General features: G+C 37.7%; 1 protein-coding gene across 2 annotated transcripts in view; it reads left to right on the top strand.

The window, feature by feature from the left end:
• LOC118191740 (uncharacterized) overlaps positions 1-15,466 on the top strand; it is a 59,706-nt gene that overhangs the window by 11,140 nt on the left and 33,100 nt on the right. The window contains exons 3-5 of one of the 2 annotated variants that reach the window (XM_085825559.1): positions 6,883-7,070; positions 7,171-7,326; positions 13,840-15,190. In XM_085825559.1, coding sequence (XP_085681685.1) covers positions 6,883-7,070; positions 7,171-7,326; positions 13,840-14,064 — 569 coding nt within the window. In that variant the 3' untranslated portion in view covers positions 14,065-15,190. Of the gene's footprint in view, positions 1-6,882; positions 7,071-7,170; positions 7,327-13,839; positions 15,191-15,466 lie in introns of those variants that run through there. The other variant, XM_085825560.1, reaches the window with a different exon arrangement.

Raw genomic sequence — 15,466 nt, 5'->3', positions numbered from 1 at the left:
TAAAAAATATTCTTAACTGTTCTGTAGTTATGCTACCTCATAACCCAGTAGATACAATTTTACTAGACGCTCAAGTTTTTTAGACTTCATAAACAGGGAATAAAATCTTTATTTTGGATTTTCTGGAAAAGGATAAAATGTTCTTTACTCTTTTTCAGATTAATATTATTTTGTTACATTTTTTAAAAGTTTATGTATTATCTTCAGGAACGAATCGCGTGTTTTGATCTGCGTGAGTTTCCGCAATCCGTTTATAAGTTTTAGTCTCTTTGACAAAGAACGTAAAAAAAAAAAAAAAAAAAAAAAAAAAAACTGTGCAACTGAAATTTTATCTTTTGTGTTATCCCATAAATGCTGATTGGTTTTAAAAGCACAAGAAATGATGCAATGATTGAAGAAAGGTATGATTTTAACTATCAAATAACATTCTTTTTTGGAATAGTTTAACAGGCTATTTGGTTTCTTACCAAGAAATGCACTACATTAAAAATGTATCAATATAAATAAATTATTAAATATTTATTTATTTTAATTAATCAGTTATTTTATGCTCAATATTTATACGCTTTCTTTCCGTTTTCCCGCCAGAACGCAAGTTTCAGTTCGTGCTTATGAGGCAGAAAGAGATAATATTTTTAAAGGGAGTTCTTAGATTGCTTAATAAGAGCGTGTGGCGCCTGCTGAAGGCAATGTTACTAGTTGCATTTCTACGACAGCATTTTATCTTCGACGTTGCTTTTATTCTTGCCAGTAGTGCTTGTCTCACCGGTGTAGGCTTGACCCAACTTGCGTGTTAATTATTTCTGTGCAGCCTTTGGATTTCCTAAGACTAAGCTTACAACTGAAATTCTTCTATCTTTTGTGTTATACCATAAATGCTGGCTGTTAAATTATTTGGAAGCACAAGAAATGCCTTCTGTTAAATTATTTGGGTTATTAATAAAAGGGTCTTTTACACCCTTTTTACGTTTTTGTGTGCACTCTAGACTTAGCGATAATTCGTGTAAGTCTAATGGGACTCTTGAAAATAAGACTCTAAAAAATAATGAACTATACTGTTGCACTTCAAGACTTTACCCTCAGCGAAAGAAAAGCTTGCATTTTTGGCACTAAGGCAGGCTTTTATGGGTACTACTGTCGACACAGTAGTTTGAAGGATACCATCCATGATAAGATATCAATAAGCGGTCTTCACCGACCTCTCCTAAATCCAACTCTTTGCATTTTAATTTACTTAATCTCTACTTCTCAGTTTAATACATCATCACTAACACAATCTCTACATCTTCTATTGTAACTGCTGTTTTCCTAATTTTAGAAAGTGAAGCTGTAACACGCATATTATTTCTGTTTATATGGATTGTTGATTTGTAATGTCATGTTTCTTTTTAATATTGTTTTAAATTTTATTTGGCATGATTTGATAAGCTGAAATACTTGAAACTCCTTTCCACATAAATTATTAGGAAACGCTCTTGGGATTTACGAAAAATTTCATAAGAACTCCCTGCTTTCGTAAGGAGGGTGAAACTATAGTTACAATTATAGTGATGATCATGATCATGATCATCATGGCAATAAATAAATATTACCAGTTCAAAGATGAACTTCATTTTCTAGCATATCACTTTATTAAAATAGTATCTGTAGAGGAATTGAGTATTTGGTATTTAATGTATGGAAAACTGTAAATTATACCAGTAAAATTACTTTTTATAAAAATACCATATTCATTGCCCACCAAATTCAGACAATTTAAATGAAGGTGTGCCATAATTTTTTTTCATTCATTTTTATAAATTTCAATTTTGGAAATGAACGTTTCCCGTTTGCCTTCGGTACAAATACTGTAAGAAGAATGTTCTCGAGGCAATCTCCATGCTGAAGAATACTGGTTAAATGTTCTTTTTTTGTTTTTTTTCCTTTTTTTTTTTTCCCTCATACACTGTGTAAGGTTATCCTAAGTTGCTAACAGTTATTTTTAGCTAAAGCTACTGCCCTATCTCTCCTAATTTCAGCTTACAATTTCCTGCCAGAACGTGTTTTCAGAATCGCGGTTAAATGCAAATGAAGAAGGAGAAGACTTCATTAGAGAGCCAGAGATTCTGACCAGCGCGTGTTCGCCTTTTGGCTATACTCTCTCTGAAACTATTTTTAAACTCGGCCGTACTTGACGCCCTTGACAGCTTTGCCGTTTAGTTAGTGTTAAGGGGCCAACTCATGTAGGATCTTGATAGCTTCGGCTGTATCTTTTTAGTTAAGTTTTATTTCTTAATATTCTTGAGTTCAAGCCCAAGTGGAGGCTTTGCTGTAAACTCCGAGAACGAGTCAACTGTTAAATTCTTATTTTGAGAAATAAAGGGTATTTAACCCTTTCTGAGTTCAGTTCTCTGTCTACTGAACTAAAGCGATTATTCGCTTACCAGTTCTCAAGGATCCACACAGTTAGCTGTAATTTATAGGTTGGAACATTGCAACTGTTATTCAAAAACTAAGCACCGAATGAAAAATTACCGTATCTGGCAAAAGCAACAATATGCAGCAGTAAAATTTGACATAAGGATGTGTACACAAGCGAAAGCTAGCTGGAGAAAACGTTCTACAAACAGTTTTCAGAAAGAAAACGTGGTAACTATTAAAAGGCCTGTTTCAAGTCTGCATCTCCGCATTACAGAATTCAGATAAAAAATCGACACAGCTGATTTTTTTTTAAAGAATGAGTAGTGATACCAGTTGGTGAGAGGTAAGGAGAGTCCTAAATATCAGTCTTTTCGATATTTATCATGTGTTGAACCAATATCAAAGTGAAACAACCGCGATACGATGATCTGTAAGCGGACGTCCGAGATTCACAGCCATTTCAGAATGATTAGTTTCTATGCCTGCAAACACAGCATCACAAATTAATCAATGCATATCAAGTTACTTTCCGAGATTTGCAGTATCGAAAAAACTATTTATAGAGCTACAGACACGTTAGCTGCGGGCAAAGCGACTGTAGTTTGTGTCTCTTTGAAGCTCTTGCGTAAAGGGGTCGCTTAAACTAGTCTCGAGATCATCTCAGCTGTATTACACAGTATTAGAATATCGTGTCTTTACGGATGATTCATAATTTTGTTTTGACTGAATCCCGATTACTGAACCCCAAAATGACTGAATTACTGATCTGAAGAACACCTGGAATTCACTATGACGCCAGTAATTTCGTGAATATTGTGGACCTTCTCTTTTTTCTTTCTTTCAAACGGAAAACAAAGCATTTTCTTCGAGTTTCCAATTTTTTCTAACTCTGATTATAAATGTAAATCAATTTTAATAAGACTAAATTGAAAGGAAAAAAAATCTTGTGACGAATTTTACAATAATGTAAAAAAATTCTTCATTGGGATGAAGAATAATACAGTAATTTGGAAACAGTCCAAACAGTTTTCTTTCCCACTAATACTAAAGTATGCGAGGCGGACGCAGAGCTCTGCGAAGAAACTGCAATTCAACATTCGCAAACTAATTAGCTATGCTGTTACTTAGCAGGGTTGTTCATAATAATAATACTAATAATAATTTTCCTACGCAACTAATATACAGAGATAAAAGCATCCTCGAAACCATCTAATTAATTCAGTAAACGCGAATGGGATCATCAGATGTACCGGCTGGTTATAATTAAACTTCCCCTATAAACGGCATCCTACAGCGCAAACGGGTGAATGGAATGCAACGAAATTTTGTATATGGGCTATACACGAGATGCGCTCACGGAATTTCGGAAAAAAATATTTAGTTCCAAAATGTCCACCAGAGGGCGCCTTTTAGGGGGAAAAACAGGAAATTTAACACAATAAACAACCAAAACGGAATACAGAAACAATATTAGCATTAATTGACTAGTTTCTTATCACCTTGTCATCGAAGTAAAGGTAAGGGAGATACAAACAGTTCAGTTTGCAGAAACAAGAACAGATTAGGACGAAATTGCACAAGAGGAGCAGTTGTTAATCATGCCCAGGATGATGTAGGGAAAGGTGCTCACCGTGACCACCCTCATTCACCTGCAAAATTTCAAGTCGATAGACAGTGTGTTCAATAGACCATAGCAGAATGTTACTGATCAGTTGCAAAGCTTCGCACATGAAGCGTTATGGAGTTCTTTAAGTCATTCAACGTCTCGCAGGGAGTTAGATCCGGCGAACGTGATGGCCATTAGTATTAGTATTATTATTATGAACGTGGTGGCCGACTAATAACACGTTCCTCTGTGAAGTGTTGGAGCAATAGTGCCTTCACGGAGCTATGGATATGTGGGGGCGCACCATCCTGCAGAAAAATAGTCGATGTAAGGACCCGGCTTTGCTGTAGTTGCGGCACAACAATCGGCTGCAGCATGTCATGGTACCAACGGCCCGTAACGGAACATTTGAGAGGCCTACGTTCACCGATTTCCTCAAAGAAGAATGGGACAAGGATGAATGTCGCCGTGAATCCACACCAAGTGACCTTTGGAGACTGTATGGAAATTTCAGTGTGGATCTGCGGATTTTCCTTAGTGCAAATGCGGCGATTCTGTGTGTTGACTGTCCCATTGAGGTAAAAATGAGCCTCGTCGTTCCAAGGCCATGACAGAGCAACAGTCATTCCGTTGAGAAAACTGACTGCGAATGAGAGACGTTGTGGCTTGTCCCTATCAAGCAGCTCCTAGGTATGACGGATCTTGTATGGGAAGTAGTGCATTATGTTTCTGAAATCTGAATACTTTTCGAACGGTGCTGTAAGAACAGCCTGTCTGTCGAGAAACTGCACGCACGCTACTGCCCTCAAACTCTGTGACTGTGCGTCAACAGCTGTCTTGATGGCATCAACAGGTAATGGTGTGACATGTTTACGGCCTCTTCCTGGTTGAACTCCTAATTTCCCCATCTCTTCAAATCTCTTAAATGATGGCCGGAATACCTTTAGTAGACATTGGTTCACGCCGTAATTTCTTTCTACGACGAAATTCACAATTCACGAACTACAGCAGAAGCATTCCACTTGTTTTCGTAAAACAGCTTCTCCAATAACGCACGTTCAACTAAAGAGACCATCATCACTACAGCCAGAAATATCGACTTTAACATCAGCCTCCTCTTCTTCCCAAGCAAGCAAATCTCGACACTTTTCTCCTACAACTGACAGCTTTTCTCACTTTTGCACTTCATTATTCATAATTCTTGTTCTGGATTGTTACTATTGTTTCTGCATTCCGTTTTGGTCGTTTATTGTGTTAAATTTCATGTTTTCCCGAAAAGGCGCCCTCTGGTGGACATTTTGGAACTAAAATTTATTTTTCGAAACTTCGTGAGCGCATCTCGTGTATAGCCCATATACGAAATTTCGTTGCATTCCGTTCACCCGTTCGCTCTGTAGAATGCCGTTTATAGAGGAAGTTTAATTATTACCACTTAGTATCAGGCAGGTTTCCGAAAAGCTAAAACCTATTACTCAGAGATTAGTTCTACATCTGGATTACCATGCAATGGTCGACGTTTAGCCATCTACAACGTCAGACTGTAGCTGACCTCTTCCTAATCAGCTTACGGCTCTATAACGCGATTCTGCTGGAAAATGTTGTCTAAAGATCCTTTTTACACTTTGCTATTTCGAAATTATTGAATATACCGTAGTTCATTGAATAGCGATTCCTTCCAAAGAGCGAATTTTAAGCAGCATCGTATATGTAAAGCAATCGCAGCGTTCGTCTTTTGATGATGCTACTCTATGCATGTATCAATATTTCTAGAATTTCGAGCTAATTTTAGCCGATTTATCAATTTGTTGCTTAATTTTGAAAACCATAGTTTCTGTAGTGTAATTCAAATTTGCACCCTGTTGCAATTTTATGTTCATATATATTGTATATATTTCAAGTTTTCCATATACATTTCAAGTTGTACTTCATAATATGTCGTTTAGTTTCTTTGCACTTGGAAATTTTGCTATAATTAAAGGTAGTATACAGATGTAGGTATTTCAGTATCATTGTACTTGGATCATCTTAAGAATAAGGAATTCACCGATGATGACTCTCCTTATTCTATTTATTATTAAGTTAGCATTAAAGACCTTTATGCATTGCAATCAAAGACTTGAGTTAAAGACTCCTACACGAAAGCTTGTTGCACCAACACGACCAAGCATTGTTTGAAGCTAACAATTAATTATAAAAAAGTAATCTTCTGACGTAGAAAAACTGGCTAACGAATTCTAAGATAACTTGATTCTTTCACATAGGTAACATAAGCCTTCCAGATAGTATAGTGGTTAAGGGAGTATTGCTTCGACACTGAAGTGCCCGGGTTCGAATTTCGGAGAAGGCATGGATGTTTGTAATTGTATAGTGTCGGTGCGGCATGGTGGCACTTTAAATATACGGCGAGCCGAAAGTCCTCTCGTGTGGTTTGGTGGAAAGGGAGAGGGGTGGGAGACCCTCGGACCCGTCTCCCCCGGGTTGCTGTCCCCGGGGCGGAACTGAGCAAAATCGCACTGTCACCTGAATGGTGATCAAGGCTGTTGCCAACGACAGGCATAATCTAGTGCTCCTTGCCACGAGGAATTTCGTGGGCTTGGGCTGACTACGTCAGACAAGTGGGACTAAGCAACAACAACACAACAGAACAGTTCATATGTAATATTACTATGTCACTGAATAATAACAAGTTTGTGTTGGAAGGATTCCAATAGGCGTAAATAAAACTTTTAATGAAATATATATTTAATTATCAAAACTAGTCTTAATCGTGGGAAGTTTTACGCAGATAACTCGCGAATAAGATGTTTTGTATTATGCTACGTAAAAATTGTTCCGTCATCTCTTTGCTGTTCAATTTAAAACACATTTTTTTACAGATGTAACGCTACAAGAGGAACTGGAGGTAGCTCGGACTATTGTCGAAGAGATTGTGGGGGACAGAGGTCTTACACTTCTGATCAATAATGCTGGCATTCTACAGCGAGAAGCTTTTCCTTACGTAACTCCTGAAAACTTAGAATTACATTTTAGAGTCAATACTGTGGCTCCTCTAATGGTTTTGCAGGTAAACACTTTCTTTATTCTTAAGAAATAATTAGTTATGATTTATTAAATATTAAACGCTTTTTATTCATTAATATTTATTAGAAGTGTTTTCATTCTAGACAATGCTGCCTCTCCTAGAGAAAGCTGCATCATTTCACAGTGATGGAATGAGTATACGTAAAGCTGCTGTCTTGAATATATCATCTACGCTTGGAAGCATTACAAATGCAGGATTCGCTAAAGAACTTAAAGTACCTGGTTATCAAATAAGTAAGGTTAGTAGATATTCCTCTTAATAATAACAAGGCATTATTTACAACAGCAAAAGGTATATTTTCGCTTTACAGAAACTCACGTAAATAAGTAGCTGGTATTTATGTATATCAACAGCCTTAGTTTAACGTTTTTCGAAAATGTAAAGCACTTAATTGAAGCTCGAACGCAATTTATATTACTTGATGTGAATGTAATAAACCTCTTTTCCTAAAAATTTTAACAATTTAATTTTTTCTACTTAAGTCCCATTTTGAGAAATAGCCCCTCTCTTCCCCCCCCCCAAATAGGAAAAAAGGATCTTCTACTGCGCTTTTTTTTTCCCACCAAAAATCTCTTCAGAGGTCTTTTGAATCAACATATTGCAAGTGTCTCCATTTTTCGCAAAGACAAGATAGTCACAAATATCCATACCTTGCTCGGAATTCAAACATGAACACATGCCATAGTATTCAATATGCCTCCGCTAACCATAATACCATCAAGGATTGATGATTGAATGTGGATGTTTATTGATGGCATCAAGGAAAGTTAATAATCGATACGACAAAAAAGTAATGCAAAACGCAATAAGACAATGGTTTCCAAACTGTGCGCCGCGGCGCCCTTCCCCCGGTCTCTTTCTTCACAAGGGCGTCGCGAAATATTCTTAAAGCTTCATAATTAATTGAACCAAGACATTTGACCTAATTAAACAAAAAAAGTGAGAAGCTAAAAATGCGTGGAATGTTTTGTGTGGTTTGTGTTTACTTGATCCTCTATAAAAGTAATGTCAGCACTACACAATACTCTTGCGAACGCGGGACGGTAGCACTGCACTTTCTCGGTCGCGCTTTACTGCAAAACAATCCGACTTGAGAACACGTACAAGGCTAGAACGATCTTTTCACGGCTCATTCTGCAGAAAGTAACTGTGAACTTTTCTTCGTATGTTTGCTAAATTTATCTCATCGTGTTGTTTGATTCGGATATGCGTGTACCGTCGTTAAGGGGTAGTTTTTCCCACCGAGTTGAAAATTCACCACTTTCTTTCAGTTCGGATTTCAGGCGATTTATGCATGTCACAGACACTCCAATCAAAGCAGCGGCGAATTAACGATTTCGTTACCGGATTTATTACGAAAATGCTCCCTTAATTTGTCGAAAACATTCATAATGGTAACCTTAGAGAAAATTGCAGAGTCGTTTACCAGGCTGAAGTTCCGAAATTATACACATACGTCAATAATGAAGCAAGACGCCATAAAAATTGCTTTCTCAGCAAATGAATGAATGAATGAATTGCTTTTCTCACCGAGAGTGGTGCGTGGACGGAGTTCTGGAATATACAGTTTCGCCAATAATGCCAAGAAATGGTATGTCTTCCTATAAATTGGTAATCGACTGATTGACATGACATTAGCAAATTTTAAAATAAAAAGCTGGATACTACGTAATCTTTTATTTAACATATTTTTTCATTCCGGTCCCCTTGCTCAACAATATTTATATTTCACAGCGAAATTTGTACAATGACATCTCGAACTACATTCCACGGCGGGTGCATATACATTTTACTACATCCATTGTTCTCAACTTAGGTTGACCGGTAGTATAGATACGTTGAGGTGTCTAAGCCCTTCGCGACAGATCTGAACTGTTCTGGAAGATCTTGCGCAAAGCGTATAAGCAAGCATTGCGGGCTCGATTCAGTCAGTCGGTTTATAATCTATGAATCGAACCGGTAAAGCATAATGGAAATTAACTCAGTAATTGTAAAAAAGACTTTTTTTTGTAAAAGTATCACTGCAAGAGCTAAGGCTCATTACCAGTTCGAGATTCTTGATACATTCATATCATGAAAGTAATTTGACTTGGCTTAAGTGCGTTGATGCCTGGCTGCTATGGAGGATTACAGGCATTTTACATTCGAAGCAAATCGCCAAATGCAATGCGCATTGCGTTATTCATAAACATGCGCTTGCGTCACAGCATCTGTGCTGCACTGAGTCAGGTGTTAAAATGCGTGGTGAATGTGGTGAATTTTATAAAATCTTGTCCATTGAAAGCAAAAGGTCTTTTTTAAATATCTGTGAGGATATGGGAGCCGAACATTCGTCTTTGTTGTACTACAGCAGTACATGATGACTCTTTCGTGATAGTATTTTATCCCGTACCTCTGAATTGCGGCAAGAAACTTTTACACTACCCGATACTGAAAATGCAACGCTAAGAAGGAGTGGCCAAAAAGTGATGAAACTCGGCAAACAGGGAGAAAGAGCAAAGAATAATAAGTTATCTTTATTTAGAAATGATATGCATAATACAGAGTAAAAACAGCGTCCGCTCAGTAAGTGACAGTTACAGTAACAAGTATATGGAGAACCACGACATCGTCATTGACACATATGGTATAGCCCGCATATACTAACTAGAGAACTGTTCGGTCCTTTTATCGAGTAGTATTAAAAGGTTACATTTTGCAGAATAGGACGATATTTACATAAGGTTACATGACATTCATGGGCTCATGGTACTTGTGCACAGAAAGATAATTTGACAGGGTACAGGGAATTGGTTATGTAAATAAGCATAGTAATTAAATTAATTAGAAACCATAATTAGAAATACTAACAGAGTACGAAATATAGTATGAAAATACAAAAATGACAAAATACGAAAAGAGTATGTCTTGAGAGGATTGCGTATTGATAAGGTTGGTGCTTTGGTGTATTGTGCAAATTTATGCATGTGTAGTCTAGAGCTCAAAGTTCAGTTTTCGTTGAATTCTGTGCAATTGTGTTGAATTGTTTGAGTGGTTCAAAGTTCCAGTTTGCTGAACCATATACACTTTTGTTTTGTGGTTTGATTTATGATTACTACTGTGGTTTATGGGCTCACAGTCGGTTCATTCGCATGTAGGTGTGTATTGTAGTAACAGAAGGGACTCCTTTGGATAAATGTTTTCCTTCTTTTTACTAGCTGGCGATGTCTCTGTGGTCTTGAAGGTAGTAATTTCACTTTTATGGCTGGCATAAGTCCGTACTGATACTTGTCGATAATTGCTTTAATATTGCTGTGGATGTTGTGATGAGGAATCTTTTAAATTCAATTTCGAAGTTGATAGGATGCTTGATATGATAAAGCAGGGGTCTGCATCACAGCTTTCCCCACATACACATGTCCGTTGTTGCAGATTTCTCTCGTGGAAGTATGTGGGGAAGGAGCCGTGTCCTGTGATGTAAGCCAGGAAGTATGAAGTGGTGGTGCATGCTTAGTCTACTTTTTGAAGGTTCTTCGTCCTTGGAGACCATCTCGCCATTGGTCCTGCTATTTTTCTAGTGCCAGCTGCTTCTTGTATTTGAGGTCTGATTGTGGCCATGGAATTTGAATGCTGTCACCTTCTTGCTTTGTTGTTGCATCATTTGCGAGAGCGCCCGCTCTCTCGTTTCCCTCGCAGTCGTTGTGACCCTTGGTTCATGAGCCTGTTCTTGTTTCTGATGACGTTTTGAATAGTATGGGCGAATTAGGGCACTGGCTTATGATTGAGAAGATGGATGTTTCACTGTCTGTGATGATAGGTATAGTATCTGTTCGGAATGTGAGGAGGATGTTGATGCTGTTGAGAATGGCTGTAAGTTCAGCTTGATATACGTTGTTGCGTTTCCTCAAATGACCTTGCCATTCACTGTGCAATCCTGTTGCCCTTCTGATGGTCGCAGCGCATCCAACTTTGTTATCTATTTATTTATCTATGTAGGCATGATACTATGTTGATGGTGGTGGATCTTTTAGGTTGCTGAGTCTACCTGCAGGGTAGGTAAGAAATTTCTTAGGTTTTTGTTTCGTAATCTGTGGGGAGGAAAAGTACATCCTGGAACATGGCTGGTTTCTGTTGCTGGAGAACTGATGCTGCGTCAACTTTTGCTTGAATAGGCAGTGGGAGGACTCCTGTCAAAATTTGTAGGACCACCTTGGACAGCGATACACAAAGTAACACGTCTAGGTAAGAATCAATGAGACTACGGATGGTGTCCTGAGGAATGGCTCTCTATTCTCTGTCAACCATTTGACAGTTCGTCTTCTGAACGCGGCAATGACAGGGTCTGCAAATGGCATTCAATCACATTCTAAATGTGTTTGATTGTTGAAAGATCAGGATAAAATGGTGGCCAGTGAAGCATCTGTACACCTTGCAGAGCACGTTGGTAGATGCGATGTTGGTGGTCGGTCGTTATCCTGCTGATAAAGAGCATTGGGCACACCCTGAAGCTAGGGGAGTGTCACCGTCCGCAGCACAACGCATTGTTGGCCCGTTATAGTGTCCTGAATAAGAAACAGAGGTGACCTGGAATCGCACGCAATTGTGCCCACCACGATGCGCGTTCTCGCGCGGTGAAGCGTTCCACAATTGCTACTGGATTGGACCAGTCTCCACATCGACGGCACACTGTACGTGGAGACTATCATTGGAGAAACAGAAGCGTGATTGAGAACACTATCCTGTTCCACTTCGCTCGAGCCCGACACTATTACAGACGTTGGCGTCTATGATGTGGGTTCGCTGGCAGTCTTCTTAAAGGACGCCCCGAGTGCAGGCCACCAACCGATGGCAACTAGGTGTGGTCGATATGGGCACATTCAGGATGTCTTCATGCTGCAAAACGGAAGTAGAAGTAGTTTGCTGCCCCACAGCTTGTCGACGGATGCGTCGCATGCTGACGTTACTCTGGCTGCACCGGCCCCAGTCGAACTTGACACCTTTCCTTATTCCAACAATCGTCGCCACAGTCGATGCACTGTGGACGCGTCCAGGTGTGTGTCAGCTGAAATTTAAGGTATGGACCAACCTGCCCTTCTCAGGCCGATCACCATGCACATCGTGTTTCTGAGCTCAAGGATGTTTTGAGACCATGCACATCGTAAAATCGTCTGCCTCCTGGAACTCCTAGAACTGGAACGATCATTTCCCTATTAGAAATAACGATACGAAAACTGAACATTCTTGCAGGTTCCTTCTTCAACGTGCGCTGGAAAGCTGCGCATTTCACATCATTCGCATACCACGGTGACTTGCGTCTACCCTGAAATTTGCATAATTTTCGGCCAACTTCTTGGTATTACATTATCAATGTCGGGTAGTGCATATTCTTTAAGAAGAATAAAAATATGCTGAAGATTTTATTTATGCCGATTTTAAGACAGGCGTATTTATGCGGCATTTTTGAAAAGCTAAGTTCTCTGTGCAAAGAAAAAACACATATCTTGTCAAGGAAAATCTATTAGCTTTTATTAAAAAAATGTCAAACTGTGGGGAAGGATATTGAATGAAGATGTAAGCAAATTTTTTTTCTTAATATTAGAGCAGTTTTTAATGTCAAATAGGATAGAAAAACCATGTTTGAAGGGCATATATCACAGTAAATAATCTGGTTTGAGAAATATTTTAAAAAGGAAAATTTTGTTAGGTTTGCATGGACTGAAAATCCATTTAACACTAATGCTACGTCCGAATTTACTTTTGAGGAAGAAGATTGAATTATCGAATTATCATGCGACAACAGTGAGAAAGCAAAATTTGTCAGAATGGAATTGATAGAATTTTGGATTTCAATAAAAGATGAATATCCTCTTCTGAGTGACATGTTCTGCGAATCTTAATTCCATTTTCGATGTCGTATTTATAAAAAGCTGGGTTTTCGGCGGTCGCTGTAATAAAAAGCAAGTATAGAGCAATGTGGACAAGGAAATGATGGTGGCCGTGTCCAATTCAATTTCGCGATTTGAGAAAATGAGAAGTGATTTGCAGGTTCATCATTACATTAATTATTAATTTAATATTAATAAAATAAAAATTAAATAATAAAGATAAACGAGTTTTACTTATTTTTATTTCTTTCTTACGTTTATTTATACTTTAACTTTGGGTCGCCATGAAAAAATTTTAATTGAGAAAAGGCGTCGCGAGTCGGAAAAGCTTCGGAACCACTGGAATTTGGATAGAAAATTTAAACTTTCATAACAACAAGACAATTACAACTGAAATTCGGATACAAAATCTAAACTTTCATTTTCTCCCAAATAGTACCTGAAATTCAAAGTGTTTAAATGTAACAGCAAGATTATTTTGCAACCATCATTATTTGGTTTAGTTGTTTTTGGCAAAGCATACTAGAGCTATCTGCCTAAGGGAAGTGATGCCTTCGTGGAAGACTTTCTTAGGGAACTGGCTCGTATACATATGGGGAAAATCACGTAAACGCCCTTGCAGCCAGCCCGTTCGCCAAGAATTGAACCCAGGTCAGAACTATCAGAGTTTAGCGATTTTACCGCTCAGCCGCTGGTGAGCGCATAACCATCATTAGTCTGTATTTTTTCATATTACTATCAAGTAAAACGACATATTTTTACTTTACTACTGAGCAGTTTTCCATTCATGGCAAATAAGGGTTTATAATTAAACAAGAATGTCTCAAATCAAATTTCATAATTAATTTCACTAGAAAATAAGCATATTTTTTCATATGTATTTGCAGGCGGCTCTTAATATGGCCATGCGTGTTACTGCTGCCAGCATCAGAGAAAAAGGGATTTTGGTAATCATGATGTGTCCCGGATGGGTTAAAACAGATATGGGAGGACCCGATGCACAGCTTACGCCTGATGAAAGCGTTGGCGCCATCCTCAAAACCCTAACTACTCTCAACGAAATACATCATGGAATTCTTATGGATAAGACGGGCAATGAATGTCCATTTTAAAAGCAAAAAAAATCAATAATCACTTGCTGTCATGTTATTCAACATAACAACAAGCCATTTATTAGAGATAAAAAATGCACTCATTAAAGCATTTTCTGTCATGACGAATGCATTCTCGGGTACTTTTCCGTTTTGCCAGCGCAAGCAATAAAGTCGCCAATAATGGTATAACTGATGCCAAACAGAAAAATCTTCGCTGGTAATTGTCTTTTACGCCTCATTTTCAAAACAAGTCCCAGCCATTTCTTATGAGATTGATTGTTTCGTTCAATGCTAGCATACAATTACATAGAATTTTTACCAGATACTTCAATTTTATGCCCTAAGGCCATTCGCGGCAATCACACCGTTCACCGGAAGGCGAAATTATAGAAAAGGCAAAGTCAAGGGTGAAATTCATCCATTCTAATGAGAATGCACTAGCGAAGTAAAGCACTGTGGTTTTACATAATTTGTGAGTAAGCTATCATACGAATTGAAATAATTCTTGCATTTAAACTTGTATTCCAAATTAAGACTTAACTTGAAATTAATGTAGATAATTACTGAGAGAATTAAATTTTTCATAGCGTAGTTTACGTGAGATGAGATTATTTGGGGTCACGTGATATGAAACGGCGAATCAGGATGTTGAACCATGAAAGCGTAGTAAATTCTTAAATTAATGTCTTTTTTACAAACTTAGTCTTTATTTATTGTCTTTTTTTACAAAATTCTAAATGATATTAAAATATTTCTGCCTTCAAAATAAAACAAATTTTAGAACTAACATTTGTTATATGTGTACTATATGTTGTCGCCAATAAAGTCTGCTTGGCGAGATTTGCACCGGCGAAACGGAAAAGTACCCATTCCAGGGTTGCCACTCAAACAGGAGAATGAAATTCCCTGACTTTTCCAGGTGCGTTTCAAGAAAATTCCAGTCTATCCGCGTGATGTACATTGGCTACGCTAAGAGGTAAATTATGGTATTACTTGTATTGTGTAGCAAATTCACTTAATTATTCAATAAATCCCAGAGGACATTTATTCTTAATTATTCTTGGTATACTTTGTTTGATAATTTTGTTTACTTTTCCACTTAAGAAACTTAATAAAATTTAAGATATATACATTGGATAACAAATGTATGTTTTATTTAATTATTACTCATGATCATCACCAGTTCAACACGAGGCTAACCGGTCCTTATAAATCACAACGCAATGCTAAATAGTTAGGTTAGATTTTAGGTAAATTTAATTTCTGTGAGGTATGTTCTTAAAAAGCACCTTAACACTTGAAAACACAAATATAATTATAATAGTTGTTGTTTTCTCCATTGAAGATTGAGATTAGAATCTTCCCAATCTGGAATAAAATAAGGCTTTTTTTGCAGACATTCTGCAGCTAAACGAAACAA

This window comes from Stegodyphus dumicola, chromosome 10, assembly GCF_044657685.1.
Source record: "Stegodyphus dumicola isolate Sdum_Otavi_A_Nest chromosome 10, ASM4465768v1".
NCBI classification, from domain to species: domain Eukaryota; kingdom Metazoa; phylum Arthropoda; class Arachnida; order Araneae; family Eresidae; genus Stegodyphus; species Stegodyphus dumicola.
This window is presented reverse-complemented; position numbering and strand designations above follow the sequence as displayed.